Below are 17,838 nucleotides of genomic sequence, written 5' to 3'. Positions count from 1 at the left end.
TAAAATCAATAAAGATAGTTCAGAAAAGGCATTGAGATCAGGAAATTTTAAAACTTAATCTCTGGCCTTAAGGAAATTTACAGTATGTTTTATATATTAGAGGATATCCCCAAACTTCTTTCATCTTAAGAATTATAATGGAATACCTGTTAATATTAAGGTCTTCCAGTTATATATTGCTATGTGAAAAAAAAAGTCTCCAAAATTTAGTGATGTTAAATAATTATAGCCTTTATTTTGCTTCTGACTCTCCAGTTAGGGCAGAACTTCCTCTGCTTCCCTCAGCATCAACTGGGGTTGCTCAGAGACTGGGGGCATCAGGCAGGTAAAGCTCATTCCTCACAGTCAGGTGCTGACACTGACAGTCGTTTGTGTTCTCAGGTGGGACTCTGGCTGGAACACCCACACATGACTTTTCCATGTGGTAGCTTGGCTTGTTTGACTAGGGCCCCAGGGCAAGTGCCAGAGACAGGGAGGGAGCAGTAAAAGAAGGCAAGAAACTGGGGTCAGTGGTTGTGTTGCCTGTTATGACCTAGCCTTAGAAGTTATGTGGTATCAATTTTGCCACATTCTCTTCATTACAAGTAGGTCACAAAGGCTGGCTCATTTTCAAGGGGAGAATTTGACTTTCCTTTTTGATGGGAGGAGTATTAAAGTTTTTTTTTTTTTTTGTGAATATTTCTCTGAAGAGTCTGACTCAATGTGTCTGGGATGGGGCCCAGGAATTTATGTGATTTAAACAGTATCCCAGGTGGTTTATATCTTCAGGAAAATTAGAAAGCACTAGTAGTGAAAAAGATGGATTTGTGAAATCAAAACAGTGAACTTGAACATAAAACAAAGTGAATAAGGTTTCTGATAGGAAGTTCAAGCAAAGTATTATGAAAACTGAATAAGAATCAAAGAAATAGGAAAACGAGCAATCTGTTATGGAGAAAGGGAGAAGGGACTGGTACCGTTCAGTTAGGGCCAGATGATGGAAGGCCTCAAATGCTGTGCTAAGTTTAGGATTTAGTTACATAAACTATGAAAACTATTGAAGGTTTTCATGCAGGGAGAATGACATGATCACACTTCTATTTTGGAAAGAGGCTCTGGTGACACTCTCAAAGTAAATGGGAAAAGTGAGAGATTGGGAGCAGGAAGACAAATTATGAGACTCTCTTGAGAAACTAAGTGAAAGCTATTGAGGATAGGGAGCAGCAGGAATGGAAAGGAAAGGAAGAGAAGGATTTGAGATAGTGTTCAGATGTGATTAATGGAACTTGGAAACTGTTCTGCAAAGAAACCTCCACATTCTTACCCTTTTCACCCTCCCTAGCCCCACCTCTCTTTAAGCTTGACTTTCCCTTGACAAGCTTTCTCTCTCTGAATGGTGACTGCCTGCTTTTTAAAGGGGTGAGCCAGCCTGGGACTTTCCAGCCCAGCTGTCCTGCTTTGATTTCTTTTATATGTTAGGTTCTAAATAAGATATTATTTGAATAATAAACTTTGCAGTGAAGAGAGTTTTAAAACCACTGATCTGGCTAACTTTTGTCCCATTGTTCTATCAGATAAGGAACTTGAGGTCCAGCAATTTTAACTGAAGAGCACACATCAAGATATAGGTCTCCCCCACTACCTGAAAGCAGAATGTTCATGTTTGGTATGATTTGGTAGGTTATTTTGGGAGTCTAGGAATGCTCAAAATGTTTTCCATATAAAATTTTTTAAAGATTTATTTATGCATACAAGAGCTGGGGTACAGGCCAGAGATGCAGGGGGTGAGAGGATTCACCAAAGACAGAGTGGGGAACAGAACAGGCAGATTGACCTAAGTACACTGCTGAGGGGAGCAGCGGGCGAGGCAGGAGAGGTATGCTACACCATGTGGATATCTCCCTGGTCGGGGACTGAACTCGTGCTGCAGTGGCTGCGGACAGCTCCATAGGTTGCGTCTTAACCCCTTGCACACCAGGGAGACCCTGTTTTCCATATAATTTAATGGTAATAGCATTCCTAGACCCAAAATAATCTACCAAATCATACCAAACATGATTGCTCTACTTTTGGATATTGGGGCAACCTGGAGTGGCAAAGTTGAACCTAGTGCACATATCTCTCCCCAGCCCATCATGCCTTCCTGCATCTCACAGCTCCTCCCACTCTTGTTACAACTTTGCCTGTTCCATAGTCCTAAGAAAGAACAGGGTTTGTATTTAGTTTGCTGTGACTGCTCTGCCTTAATTAAAAAAAATGACCCTCGGCTCTCCCTATTTAACTTCCTTTTTTTTCTCTCCTGTAATATTTTAGTGGTGAAATTGTTCCAGAAGTAAATTTACTGCCTAATCCTTGGGAGTTTCCATTTTCCCTTTTTTTTTTTTTAAGCTCTCTTCCCTTTGCTCTGTTTGCGGGCATACAAACAAGAGTCATGGCTCAGGAACTCTGTTTTCTGGCATTAGAAAAGTTTGAGACACTGTTATTACTCCCCAGATAATTTTAGCATCCTCCATCAACTGCCTGCCTCAGAAGTGAGCATTAACGAACAGTTACAAGGTTTGATTTTGTATGGGAAGAGGAGGAGACTAGAGGACAAAAAAATCTGGCAAGGGATGAGGGATAAGATTTTAATTACAGAAACTTCACTGCAAATATTTTTTCCCTCAAATCTGGGTCTTAAATGTACCTTCCTAGGCCTCCCTGGTGGCACAGGCGGTTGAGCACAGTGCTGTGAAGCTGTCTGCAGCCTCTGCAGCATGGTGTTCGATTCCCAGCCAGCCAGCGAGGTGACCCACATGGCGCTGCAGACCTCTCCTGTCTTGCCTGCTGCTCCCCTCAGCAGTGTATTTCAGTCAGTCTGCCTGTTCTGTTCCCCACTCTGTCTCTGGTGAATTCTCTCACCCTCCCGCGCCTCTGACCTATACCCCAGTTCTTGAAAAAAAGATGGAAAAAAGAAAAGTACCTTCCTTTCCTCTGCAAATCAGTGACCTTCACATTTTGTGTCAGAATAATGCTAGTTATTGTAAGCATCTTTGAAGAAAATTTGAGGCCTGAATTCTGTTCTAATACTAAATCCAGCAGTATCATGCTTTGTTGTCTTAGCTTTCTGAGAGTGTACAATGCAAAAGTACCAAAGGACCTGGCTGGGAAGAGAGCAGTGGTGTAGAACTTTGCTCCCTGCATATCTGCTATTTAGCAAGAATTTCTTTACAAATAAAGGTGGGGGCATTTGAATGGAAGTTTCAAAGCCGCCACCTGTGTCTCCCAGCTGCCGTAACACTAAAAGGACAAGACTGAAGATGAAAATGACTTTGGTCTTCTTTATGTCTATGTTTTTGTTAAGACAGTTAAGGGAAATGAACCCCTGAGCTTATTTACCTAGTTAACCACAGTGTAAATACCTTGCCCTAGAGAAACCTGTCTGCTGATTGGCTCTCGCCAGTTACTGCTGTAATATTCTATAGTAGCTATCCAAGGGGTGTGGAAACAAGTTCAAGGCGAGTTCTATGTTCCTTTCTAGCTATGTAAATCTATTTCTGCATTCCCATTTTTAGGGACACTCTCAGGTAGATGTATTAATATAAATGGGAAAAATACCTGTACCTGGACATTTGCTAAAGCGCTATTTGTAAAGGTTGAAAGCTGGAAACTATGCAGATGCCCATTAAATGGAGTATGGGTGAATAGCATATATTTGTAATGGAAAAGAATTGCCACCTTCTGTGTTGCTAAATCGAGGAGATGTTTGCTAACTTTTATCTTCCATGACCTCTCACCATTTCTTATTTCCTACATTTTTTTCTCCCCTGGCTTCTCTGACAATCTCCTGACTTTCTTCCTACCTCTCTCTCTCTTCCTTATCATTCTCTCTTATCACTTTTTCTTTGTCTTCTGACTGATAATTACTTGCATGTCCAGGGCCGAGTTCTGGACTTTTCTCACATTGCACACTCTTTGTCCATGATTTTATATACTCCTGGCTTTTTTCTTATCTGTGGGCGGACATGTCCTAAATTTACCTTATTAGCTCAGATCTCTTTTCATCTTTAGACATATGTATCTCATCACTCCCACCACCTAATGGATGTTTTAGTAACATGGCTAACACCGAACTCTTGATCTCCCCTATCTTCACATTTGCTCCTTCTTCAGAATTTCTCATCCAGAAAACAGTACTTTGATTTACTCAGCTGCCATTGTTAATCTCTAGGAGTCATTGTTAATCTCTAGGAGTCATTGTTAATCTCTTTTCTCCCTCCCTCTTTATCAATCCTGTTGATTCTATCTCTGAAATATTAATCTATTCACTTTTCTTTATCTTCAGTGTCCCACTCTGAACCAAGCCAGAATTATCTCCCACAAATTCACCTTCATCCTCAGTCCCCTCTAGTCTCCAGAGCACTCTTTTAAAAACATGATTTGGGGGCCTCCGCGGTGGCGCAGCGGTTAAGCGCTGGGTTGCGAAGCTGCCCGCAGCCTCTGCGGTGCCGGTTCGATCCCCGGCTGCTCCCCGGCCACCAGAGGAGGGTCCCACATGGCGTGCAGACCTCTCCTGCCGCCCGCTGCTCCCCTCAGCAGTGTACTTCGGTCCTTCTGCCTGCTCTGCCCCTCGCTCTGGCTCTGGTGAATTCTCTCACCCTCCCGCGCTTCTGACTGTACCCAGTGCTTGTATAAATAATAAATAAACAAACAAATAAATAAATAAAATATTTAAAAAAAAAAAAATAAAAATAAAAACATGATTTGGATCAATGACCATTCATTGTACCTAGAATTAAATCCAAAATCCTTAGCATGGTCTGCATAGTCCCTGCCCACCAGCATCAAGTGTACTGTCCCTTTTTCAGTGTGCTCAGCAGCACTGGCGTAACATGCAAACCCTAGACACCCAGATGACCAGATGCTTTCTTGCCTTGGGGCCTTTTATGTGCCAGGATTGTTTTTCTCACCTTTTTTGCCTAGCTAACTCCTCTGGTCAAACTTCAGATCTAAAAGGTTATTTCCTCAGGGAGGCTTTTCTCTCTCTGACTCTCTCTTACACACACACACACACACACACACACACACACACACACACATACGCTCACGCACAGAACAAGAGCAATAACTCTTAAAGAAAAATAATGGAATGGTATTGAATAACCTAACACAGGAACCAAATTGAGGAGTCATTGTGTGTGTGTGTGTGTGTGTGTGTGTGTGCACGCATGTATGTGTCTGTCTTTATTTGTTTAAAGCCTGAACTGTAAACTGCCTGAGAGTGGGAACTGTCTCTTTTCATTAAAACTTTTGCTACTTTTTCTCTATTATTTAGAATATATTCTTTTTTTTTTTTTTTAAATATTTATTGATTGATTGATTGATTGATTTATACATACATTCATGCAAGCACTGGGTACAGTCAGAAGCGTAGGAGGGTGAGAGAATTCACCAGAGCCAAAGCGGTAAGCAGAGCAGGCAGAAGGACCGAAGTACACTGCTGAGGGGAGCAGCGGGTGGCAGGAGAGGTCTGCGCACCATGTGGGACCCTCCTCTGTTGGCCGGGGAGCAGCCGGGGATCGAACCGGCGCTGCAGAGGCTGCCGGACAGCTTCGCAACCCAGCGCTCAACCTCTGCGCCACCGGGGAGGCCCTAGAATATATTCTTGAATGAAAACTTCAGCTATTCCAAATTGATGAGATGCAGAGTAGTATGTACAATGTTGTCCCATACTTGTAATTTTTAAAAATTATGTAAAAATGGATAGTAATCCTTTATTAGAGATGTGATTTGCGAATATTTTTCCCCTTCAAGGGTTGCCTTTTTTCTCTGTTGATAATACCCTTTGATGCACAGATTATACTGAGGTCCAATTTATCTATTTTTTATCATTGTTGCCCATGCTTCTGGTGTCATTCCAAGAAATCATTGCCAATTCCTTGTCATGAAGCTTTGCTTCTGTTTTCTTTAAGAGTATTTTAATTTTAGCTCCTATATACAGGTCTTTGATCCATTCTGACTTAAATTTTACATATACTATAAGGTAAGGGTCCAACTTCTTTTTTTTTTCCCACATGTTCATCCATTTCCCCACAACATCATTTATTAAAAAGACTGTCCTTCCTTCATGGAATAATCTTGACACCCTGGTTGAAAATCCTTTGACCATATGTGGGAGGATTTATTTCTGGGCTCTCTATACTATTCCAGTGATCTCTGTCTTCATGTGGATGCCATATTGTTTCTGCCAGTACCAATATTTTTTTAATTGTGGTAAAATATGCACTACATAAAATTTGCTATTCAACATTTTAAAGTTCACAGCTCAGTGGTATTAAGCATATTTCCATTGTTGTTCAGTCACCACCATCTTCCCTTTTCATAGCTGCATAGTATTCCATTGCTTGAATATATTATAGTTTATTTCCTAGTCTCCTCATAATAGAAATTAAGGTTGCTCTCAGTCTTTTGCTATTAGAATAAATGCTGTGACATAATTTATTATAAAAGTCATTTATGGGCCTCCCCTGGTGGCTCAGCAGTTGAGCACTGGGCTGCAAGGCTGCCCGCAGCCTCTGCAGCACTGGTTCGTTCCCTGGCCACCGGCGAGGGTCCCACAAAAAAAAAAAAAAAAAAAAAAGGTCATTTCTGCTTGTGTAAGTATATCTGTAAGATAAATTTTGGAAACATAATTAGTAACTACATAATTTTTTTTTAAAAATTTTTTATGAGTATTTTTAAGATTTATTTTATTTTATTTATACAAGCACTGGGTACAGTCGGAAGCGCAGGAGGGTGAGAGAATTCACCAGAGCCAGAGCAGGGAGCATAGCAGGCAGAAGGACGGAAGTACACTGCTGAGGGGAGCAGCGGGCGCAGCAAGAGAGGTCTGCGCGCCATGTGGGACCCTCCCCCGGTGGCCGGGGAGCAGCCGGGGATCAAACCGGCGCTGCAGAGGCTGCAGGCAGCTTCGCAACCCAGCGCTCAACCGTTGCGCCACTGGGGAGGCCCACAACATAATATTTTTGCTTTTGTAATTTTTGTTAATTTTTTTTCTAATTCATTACCTCCCTATCCCAGCAATTTTAAGGTAGGTCCTGTTTCCCCATAACCCTCACCAACAGTATGTTAACCTCTTTTAAAAATCTCCTACTTGATATGTGAGGCATGTTCTTTGTGTTGTTGGAATTTTTGTTTTGAGATTAAACATCCTTTCTATTTATCTAAGAACCATTTGATGTTCTTTTCTGTAAACATGCTCATTTTTCTGTTGTCATTTTCATATTGATTTGTAAGAATCCTGTATTTTTTAGGAATATCAGCCTTTTCTGATTGCAGAAGTTGCAAAAATGTCTTTGCAACTTGTTCCTACACTTACAGAAGTTCTGATCTCATTTTCTTTCTATTTATGGTCAAGGAAATGCCAGAAATTTTTGGAAGTCTTTTCACCCTCTCCTATTAGAAAGCTCTGCTTACTTGCTGAGCAATTTCCAGCCTAGTAAATGAGATGTTTATTCATATCTGATTGTTAAAAGTTCAAATAATGATAGGAATAAAAAGAGACCTTAGAAATCCTCTTACAGAGTCATTTCATTTTGTAGATAAGACCAAAATATATGAAGTGATATAAATCAGGTTATATAACAAGTAAGCAGTGGTACCAGAACCAGGACTTTTTCTGACTTCCATTTTATTTTAGTTAAAGTTCTGTTTGACATGCACACTAGGCATATGAAGGCTTTTACAAATTGAAAGTTGGTTTTGATAGACAAATGGACCCTCTCCCCATTTGGTTCTTTTTCTTTCTTTTTTTTTTAATTGTTAAATTCCCCTTAAATTTCAATTTTAAAAAAATTTTACTGATGTAACATTGAATTATATATTATATATGCTTCATGAAACTTATGCTTTTTATCTTCTTTTTCCTCCCCCAAATGCCTTGTGAATTCTGAAATTTTACCTTCTGACAGAACAAGTGACCCTCTGAATGTGTCCTTTTGTAGGGCTGAGTTGGTGCTATGTGGATTGTAGTCATGTGGGCCCAAGGAAAAAAAATGGTGGTTAGTCTCCAAGTGGTAGTGCCTTTTCAGTGCTTGACAGAGAGGCCCAGCGCAATTGAGGAGGCCAGTAAGGTCATTCTGGGTGGCCTGGAGGTGTGCTTGCAGTTTGGGCTTCCCTGCCCTCCTTTGTCCTCAAAATGAGAAAACCTGCTCCCTTCTGAAAAGCCCTATGACTTCAGTTGTTTCTCAGGGATTTTATGATCTAAGTGATAGTAAAATAAAGTGACTGAAGTAGTAAAAAAGAAGAAATAATAAATCACTAAGGAAAAAATTCTGCTAATGAAAAGGACCAGTGCTTGCTTATCCCATAAACTTTCCTTACATAGACCTCTTATGTATACATTAAAAAGTAAAATGATTTTCTTTAAATGCCAAAATGTAGTGTAATCTCTTTAAAGACACTTTAAGTACCACCAAATACATTTAACTGAGCAAATGTGACAAATCAAACAACTTAGACTAAATTCACACATGTGGGCCTCCTTGGTGGCTCAAGGGGTTAAGGCACAGCACTATGAAGCTATCGGTAGCCACTACAGTAGAGTTCGATGATCCCTGGCCAGGGAGGTGACCCACATGGCGCAGCAGACCTCTCCTATCTCGCCTCAGCAGTGTATTTCAGTCAGTCTGCCTGTTCTGTTCCCCACTCTGTCTCTGGTGAATCCTCTTACCTCCCACCCCCACACCTCTGGCATGTACCCCATTTCTATGCGTAAGTAAATACATCTTAAAACTAACTAAATAAGTAAATAAATAAATAAAAATTGACACATGTATGAGCAGTATGACTATCATTTGGCAGACAAGAATTGTGTAATAGTTTCAGATGCAACCAGGTAGGGGAATATACATTTCAGGATTAATGCCATGCTATATACTTTAACTGATTCCAAAGCATTTTACACATGTGATTTCATTTAATCTTCCCAGCAACCTTGAAAGTAGGTATGTAAAGCCACTGACTTGCCAGAGATCACAGTTAATAAGTGATGAAACCAGTACTTAAGCCCCAGACTTTCTGCTCTATCCAGTTGCTTCCAAGCATTTTCCTCATCCATTTGGATCTTTCTGTTATATCAGAACAGGAGGCTGGGACAGGACAGGAAGTGGGAGCTGCTCCAATTCCCTCCTTCTTCTGATAGAGTTGATTAAAGACAAATTGCTGGCAGAAATAGGTTTACACAAGTGTTTTCTTAAAGATTGAAAGAGTTAAAATACAAGTTTAATCTGAGAACATTCTTTTTCCACTCCTCTCCCCCTTCTCTGAAGGTACCAGAAAGCAGCTGAAGAAGCAAACATGGAAAAGAGGAGAAGTGTAAGTATTCAGAACCCCAGGGCATGCGGGACTCCATGAACAGAGCCTGTGTGGCCGGCCACCTGCAGCCGCTGCGGGCTTGGGCTCCCTGACAGCTGAGCGGGCATTTGTGCCAACTGGTCTGATTTGTGAGCCATTTGCTCAGGAGGACTTGGCTTAGGCACAGGGGATCTTATTTTTTCACTGAGGTTTTCTTTTTGAACCACTTTTTCTTTCTTGAATTGAGTGAAGGACAGAAGGCCAAGTGCTTTGCCTGAGGCTAGTAAACTGGTTTACTGCTCTAGCTCAAATTAGAATACAGGGTTTCTTAGGCAGACATCTTTTTTCCAATTCAAATAACTAGAATTTCTGTATCTATGCAATTAAGTGGTAGCAGCTGTGCAGCTCTTGTTAGCCTCTGGGTTCTTTTTTTAAAGCAAACTTCTTGCCCCAGTCTAGTTAGCAAGTTTGTTAGCTGTAGGATTCATCAAAAACTGAAGATTCAGAACAAGCCCTCTGCTTATAACCATTTTCTACTCTCCCCATTGGCTAACTTTCAGCTGAGCTGTATAGTGTATTTCTTTTGAAATCTTACCAAGAAAAAAGCTTCATTTGGAGGAGAGTTCTTTAATTTGGCTAACATTACAAAAATATCCTCTCCACAGTTTTTAGTGCCTAACTTACTTAAATTAGTACACAGCATGCCCCTGTCAATTTGCTCTGTCTAAGGAGGTAATACTTTCTAAGTCCTTGGTTTCATTTTCCTATAATTCAAAAATGGAGTGAAAAGTTACCATCATTTCACTCAATTGCTTTTTTCTTTTCTTTCCTTCTTATCTCTCTTCTATCTGTTATTTTCCCCCTTCCTCCCCTGCACCTTTTCCTTTTCTTTCATTCATTCATTTAGCAAATTAATTGTGGAGCACCTACTGCATGCCAATACTAATATAGACTATATTTCTGTCATCATGGAGTTTGTTTTAGGGGGAGAGACTGGCAATAAAGAAACTGTGTCAGGTGGTGACTAATGCTGTGAAACAACATGAAGCAGGTAGGGCCTCCCTGGTGGCTCAAGGGGTTAAGATGCAGCTGACTGCAGCCACTGCAGCACGAGTTAGATCCCTGGCCAGGGAGCCACCCACATGGCACAGCAGACCTCTCCTGTGTCACCCGCTGCTCCCCTCAGCAGTGTATTTCAGTCAATCTGCCTGTTCTATTCCCCACTCTGTCTCTGGTGAATTCTCTCACCCCTGCCTTTCTGGCCTGTACCCTACCTCTTATATGCATAAATAAATAAATCTTTTTTTAAAAAAATAGGGGCCTCCCTGGTGGCACAAGGGTTAAAGACACAGCACTGTCAAGCTATTGCCAGCCAAGGCAGCACTGAGTTCAATCTCTGGCTGGCTAGGGAGCTACCCACATGGCACAGCAGACCTCTCCTGTTTCGCCCACTGCTCCCCTCAGAAGTGTATTTGAGTGGATCTGCCTGTTCTGCTCCCCACTTTCTCTGGTGAATCCTCTCACCCCCCTGCACCTCTGGCTTACACCACAGTTCTTGTATGCAGAAATAAATAATTTTTAAAAAATAATAAAATAAAATGCTCCCTGACTGTTTCCTCCCCCATACTCTGGCTGGGGACACTGGTATGAGTTTCCACCTCACAAATGCTTCCAGGTGATCAAGTAAAGTGGAAATGACAATTTTCAAGCTGCTTACAACAACATCAAGATTATTACTGTTTTATAGGGAGATTTTTTTGGTGATAGAAGATGACGTATACTTTTATTTCTGTATTTGTGTTATTATACAATGAATACACACTTACTATAAAAAGAGAAAAAAGAATTCAATTGCCCTTAGTCTATGATCCAAAGATAACCTGTTAACACCCTGATGTCTTTTCTTCCAGAATACTTTTCTGTTTATATTTCTAAATATACCCGTGTTTTATAAAATGGGGTCATGCTGTCTTATAATTTGCTTTTGTCACTCAAAAGCATCTTATTATGTTAACAAATATACTTGATCACATGATTTGTCTCTGAGGAAAGCAGTGTCCAGTTAGTGAGGCACTTTACCAAGCTGCTTTGATTCTCTGCCTCCAGCTGGGGAAGAGCAGGGCAGGTGAAGTCTGGGACCCAGGTGACTCGTCCATTGCATGCTATCTTTAAGGTAGCTCCAGCTTCCAGAGCTGTATCTTACTTAATTCTCTCTTTTCCAAAAAGAAAACGTTTTGTGCTTATTTTCTCTCTGACCTGTACGTGGTTCCTCCAATGCATAGCTCATCTATCAGTTAAAATTTAAATGCCAAAATCAAGCAGTTGCTCTTTGTTAACTTTCTTTTCCTGTCTTGGTGCTGCTTGATAGAGTGGCTTCAGAGCATATTCAGAAGAGCAATAGGGTGAGACTTAATTCCCAATATAGCTGCTAATCCTGTTTAATTCTCCGAAGACTCTCAGTGTCATTGATTGTCCTTTCTTTCTTGAAAGACAGGTGAGTCACAGACCACAGGAATGGAGGGCAAGAAAGAATTGGAGTTCAGGTCTTTTGGGAAGGTGGTGCTGCTCCATGTGTGTGGGAGAGCTTACAAAGTAGGGGACATTTCATCTTGCTTCATCAAACATGTTTTCTCTCTCACTGTGGAGCAACATTGGCAATGGCCAGGTTTTCAGTCTGTCTCCATATTAATTTGATCTGGTGAAAGTGAACCCTCTTGAACCCTCTTGAGTGTAAGTTGGATCTTGCAATCAAGTGAGTGGTGGTAGTTCCTAATTAAGCTGGATATTTTCATCAAAAGGATCTGTAAAATCATGACTTTTCTTGTAAATGAGTTTTCTCATGTAGGTAAACATACAGCAAAGAGCAGAAAAAAGAGATTAGAGTCTTAGTGAAAATAAAGTTTGTTTAGCTATGTGTAAATTATGTTACATGATGAAATATGGTTTATGCAAATAACTGTAAAAGTCTGGTGACTTCTTCAGATTTGTACAGATAGTTTCCATCCTTGGTCTTACTGTCCACAGTTATTGGTATTGCATAGTTTCAGCTTTCCTGCATCTGTGCCTTATTTTAAAGGAAAAAAAACCCAGCAGAATTCACATAATTTTGCGGCATGCAATGATGAACTTTTACTGTATGTACATATTTACAGTGTTTAAGTACCTAGTATTTTGCTTTTTCTTTGTTTTCCCCATTAATATTTGGATAAAAATCTCTTGTCTCCAATCATTAGATCTGGGCTCTCCTTTCTTCCCATTTTGTCCTTATAAGGCTATCCTGTTTTATCACTTCCTGCTTCAGTTTCTGACTTATTCTCTCTTCCCCTCTCCCTCTGCTGGGGTGGGTGCTTTCTCCATGTGGCAGGGCTGTAACTGCTCACGGCTGCCTGAAACGCCAGTGGACCAGGAGCAGCCTGGAGTTTTAAACTTTCGTTTTACAAAGACCAACATGTTTGAGTGTTTCAGCAGGCAAGTTATAACTGGCACTTATTTCTTGTTCTTCTAGAACACTGACAATCACCCCCAGCACTTCAGAAGGGGGATCCTAACTGTGCTGAAGAAGAAGTGGGAGAACCCAGGGCTGGAAACAGAGTCTCACACAGACTCCCTGAGAAACAGCAGCGCTGAGGTCAGACACAGAGGCGACCATCCAACAGCTGAAGTGGCACGCAGCTCTGCTTCGGGGACTGAAGCTAACCAAGAGGACCCACTTCCCTCCACACCTACAGTCACAGCGCCTCCGGAAGCCCTTCCTCAGTATCGGTATCCCCGCGTTGAGGACGGTGAGGATCTCCAAAACCACTCACCAGAAAGTGAAAAAATGGAAAATTGGCTGGGAGAATCAAGGCATGAAATAGGAAAACCTGAAATCAGTGAAAACACAGAAGCTGCAAACAAAATAGAGAAATACAATGTTCCACTGAACAGGCTTAAGATGATGTTTGAGAAAGGTGAACCAACTCAAACCAAGGTAAGAATCGGGCGGATTTAAAACTTTGGGAATGCTACTTCAGATAACTAAAGAAATGCTACTTCAGATAACTAAAGAAAACTTCCAAATCTAGACAGTTTAATAGTGGCGAATATGTGGTGACTGTGTCTTTTGCTTCAAATCAGATGAGTTAATGAAACTTCACAAATGAATTATTTGCACAGATGCTAAGATTTATGAGTCTCTAACCCAATTTCATGTGAAATCAATTGCATGCTGAGATTCAAGTTAATATCGAGAAATAAAGAGAGTTTGATGTCCATTGGATTATGTGTTTTTGTATGCTTGCCCTTTTAATTTGTCTTCCTGTGCCTTTTGTCATTTTGTAGCCTTGGGGGTTGGAATTACTGTTGAATCTCTCTCTGCTTGGACACAGCTGCAGGCTGAGTGTTAAGACCAGAGTTTAACATTAAGACTGAGGCTTAGTTGTCTCTTTGCTAGCTGAACTCCTTTTCTTCTCAATTTCCTCTTCTGTCCCATCCAACAAATGTTTTCTGTTTGCTAAAATCCTCTCCCAAGAAAATCAACCAAGATAGCCAGACTAGCTGTGGCCTTCAGGAGTTTTGACTTGCAAATGCACAGGGCTGCATTTTCCTACAACTGCAAATGAAATTTGATCCTTCATGTGGAGTGCAGACCTAGTCCCCAGAGGGAATTACTTAACAAGAAAATGAGTTACATATGCTGGTGACTTATAACACAATCCAGGGGCCGCAGAGCTGGTAAATTTTTCCAGTTTTCTCATATTTCCTGCATATCTGGCTTTGTACATGGGGATGGTATGTTACAACCGTCATTATAATGAAATAAACAGATCTGACAGGGAGCACAGCCATCAGATTCCATCTCCATGGGAAAGCCAAATTGTTTCAAACTAAATATTTGGCTCAGTCCCTACATTTATGAAGTAATGATATGAAGCATTCTTTCTGAGATATAAACTAGATAACTCATCCTCGACTATGTTTGGTATGATTTGGGCCATCTCTTCCCATACCTTTTAGTGCATTTTGATTTCCTGCCTAGAACATTTCTTGAGAGTGGGGAATCATCTGTTGGAGGGTATAGGAACAATTTTTAAAAGTTTGCACAGCTAGAACCCTTTTCTAGCTAACACTGAAACCAGTTGGCAAAAGATGTAACCACAAAGCAGTTTTATAACTTTTATTTTTCCCTCGTGAATTTTAGCCCTCTAGGCCTCCCTACGCCTCTTCCCCTTTTATGGTCTTACTTAATTTTTTTTTTAAATTTAAATAGGAAGAATTTTAAATGGAAGGGGGGAAATGTCAGAGATCCTAAATAGAGAGGAAGGGGCTTTGTTGGGACTCAAAGCACCATTGTAAGTTTCTTCCTCAAAGGCCATGTTAGGGGCAGGACAGCTGATGTCACACCAACACACACACAGTGTGGATTCAGTGCAAAAAGCTAGTGCGTGTTGAGACTGGTCTGAGGTAGGAAATGACTGGGACTGCAGCAAACAAAAATGATGATTATATGTAAGAATCTGGTGAGAGACTTTTCTCATAATGTCTGGTGAGAGATGGGTCAGAACAAGCCTATCTCTTAGTAGCTGGTCAGAACCGAGAAACAGTCATATAAGGAAGGATCCTCCTACATCTTCCGTAGCACTTGCTGCCTGGCAGTTAACAGTATAGAAAGATGGAGGTGCTAACATTGACCTGGGCTTTTGGGCTACCTTTTTAAACTTCCTGATTAAATAGTCATTTGTCACTTAATGGCTAATTTAGGGTGTGTAAAATACAGCTGCTCTTATTTCCAAATAAGCATCATCCAGGAAACAATCTAGTTTGTTTTAAAGTTTTCTCTAGTATTTAAATAAAACTGTTTTAAAAATATTTTTCTATTTTAGGTTATGAAGTAATTAATCAGTTTGAAATTAAGTTATGGGGGCCTCCCCTGGTGGCGCAGCGGTTGAGCGCTGGGCTGCGAGGCTGCCTGCGGCCTCTGCAGCACTGGTTCGTTCCCCAGCCACCGGTGAGGGTCCCACCAAAAAAAAAAAAAAAAAAAGAAATGAAGTTATGGTTATGTTAATACAATCTCAGCTTTAATATGGATAAGGCTTTAATCGGGAAAGTTACAAGATTTGATCTGAGAAATAAGGTAGGGACACTAGAAGCCCTTTTAGGAATAGGAATGCACACTCAGACATAACAAATTAGTACTTCAGTGAGACAAATGAATATATTAGCTACAAATTGTATGACTGATTCCATAATTGAATTTCAGAGAACTGAGCAGAATCTCAACTGATTCCTTGAGGAAGGAGAGTCTGGAGTTGTGTTTTCCTGAATCTTTATCAGAGTTATTTACAGAAAGCAAAGTTAACTTGCTTGAGTTCCACTCAGTTGTCTTGCTCCCTTTTGTTTGAGATAATTTCTGTTCTTGTCCACTTCCGTTCCTGATCTCTTCTCTGCCCTGTTTTTCTCTTTGCCTGTGTAGTCTTTTTTATTGTAAGACTCCAGTAGATGAACCCACAAATTGGATTCTAATCCTAAATTCTCTTATCCTCAAGTGTCAGCCCCCAGGTTTGCCTCTCAAATCAGGCATCTCTGTGAATACCCCTTAGGCACTCAAATTGAAGAAAGCTAAAAAAATAACCCATTACCTTTCCAATCTAATTATCTTGTTTATCTATTTACTTACCTTGTACATTACAATTTATTTGTTTATTCAGTAGCATACCTAGTATGATTTCAAATTATCTTGTTTATCTATTTACTTACCTTGTACATTACTACCTTTCCAATCTAAACCTGCTCTACCAGAGGTGTATCTTACACGCACCATTTATCACATCTAGTCTGTAAAATTTGGAATCATTTCTTCCTTCTGCCTGCCTCTTCCCATTTTTAAGCTATCTGCATCAGTTCAGCCTCTGCACAGCTCTGATATAGGCCCTTCTGTACAATACCCTTCTTAAGCCCTTTCTGGCTTGTCTCTAGTATTCCTGCGGCCTCTCCCCATTGGCCTCTCATTTCTCCCCATCCATCCTCCATGCTGTTGCCATTTATTTTTCTGATTATAGTTGTAAATTATGTTTTTATTCCCTTGATCAGAAACTTTTGATGCCTCAGAATTAATCTGTAGTTAGTACTCAGGCCTTCCACAGTCTGAGCTCACCCTACCTTTTTTTTTTTTTAAAGATTTATTTTATTTATTTATCCATACAAAAGCTGGGGTACAGGCCAGAGCTGCAGAGGTGGTATGTGTGTGTGAGAGAGAGGATTCACCAGAGACAGAGCGGGGAACAGAACAGGTGGATTGACTGATATACACTGCTGAGGGGAGCAGCAGGTGAGGCAGGAGAGGTCTGCTGTGCCATGTGGGCAGCTCCCTGGCAGGGGATTGAACTCATGCTGCAGTGGCTGCTGATAGTGCTGAGACTTAACCCCTTGCACCACCAAGGAAGCCCTCACCCTATCTTTTCAATATTATAACCAATCTTATACTCAAGATTACTCCTCCTCTCTAAGTTATTCACATAAGTCCCCAAATTGCTACCTTTTGAACTCTTACTCAGGATGGTTGAAGACTATGAAGTCTTTTCCTCAGTTTCTTTCAAATGGAATTAACTTCACTCCTAATGAGTTTTCTTTTGATTTCTCTTTGGGTACTTATAGCATGCATTCCTTAATAGTCAGGATTGAATCTGTATGCTCCCCAGTCTATAATTTTTTTCTAAGCCAAGGGTGTTTTTATTTCCCAGTGGTCAGCACAATGACTCAGCCTTTAGTGTTTATTTAATAAAGAGAAGAAAAGAAGCTTAGAACTTGAATAACTTATAAATGATGAGAATTCATTGAAAGCTATTCTTCACTTATTTTCTCCCTTAGTTGAATAGATAAGTTACTCAAGTTAGATGATTTAGTTGAACATGATTGTTCTAATTCCTATGAACAAATTTCTGGTGACTAATCAAGGATAGGAGGTAGTGTTACAGGGCAGGGAGAGGGGCACCCCAGAACCTCCAAACCTGTCTGTTCTAAATATGTTCTGCCATCTGCCACATCAAGACAAAACATACTCTAGTGACTATGACATTTAATGGAAAGGAACGTTAATAGAATTAGTGCACAACAAAGAAAGAAAGGGGAAGAATAAAGTTTCCAAATCAAACACCCAAAGTTACCCATTCCCTTGTAGGTAAAATGCTCAGCCAAACAGGGTTGGCCCAAAGCAGGGCCACTGAGGCCTAAAAGCTTGCCTCAAGTCTAAAGCACCTTCTGGTGGGGACCCAGAGGAAGGGGCAGAAGGGGCCCAGACGTCTGGGACAGGAGGAGCAAAATCAAGATAAAAGCGGCCATTGTTAACCGCCCCACAGGTCTCTTACCCACATCTGCTTCAACCAGCCCAGGACCAAAGAGCAAGTGCAGCTTCTTCACTTGTCTCTCTCTGCTCCATGTGCCTCCTCCAGGTCTCCTTCTTGCTCTCTGCTTCCTTCTTCCTTCCTTCCTTCCTTCAGTCTTTCCAGCTTCTTCACCGCCCTGCTCAGCTCCACCTTTCCTGGAGTGGGG

The 17,838-nt window shown here is 40.9% G+C and overlaps 1 protein-coding gene across 3 annotated transcripts in view; it reads left to right on the top strand.

Annotated features, from left to right (window-relative positions):
* Positions 1-17,838, top strand: part of LIMA1 (LIM domain and actin binding 1) — a 72,099-nt gene that overhangs the window by 25,522 nt on the left and 28,739 nt on the right. For all 3 annotated transcript variants that reach the window (XM_054696607.1, XM_037514717.2, XM_037514716.2), the window contains exons 3-4: positions 9,288-9,333; positions 12,818-13,282. In XM_054696607.1, coding sequence (XP_054552582.1) covers positions 9,288-9,333; positions 12,818-13,282 — 511 coding nt within the window. The remainder of the gene's footprint in view (positions 1-9,287; positions 9,334-12,817; positions 13,283-17,838) is intronic.

Source organism: Talpa occidentalis, unplaced genomic scaffold (assembly GCF_014898055.3).
Source record: "Talpa occidentalis isolate TD23 unplaced genomic scaffold, MPIMG_talOcc4v2.1 talOcc4.16, whole genome shotgun sequence".
In the NCBI taxonomy this organism is placed as follows: domain Eukaryota; kingdom Metazoa; phylum Chordata; class Mammalia; order Eulipotyphla; family Talpidae; genus Talpa; species Talpa occidentalis.
This window is presented reverse-complemented; position numbering and strand designations above follow the sequence as displayed.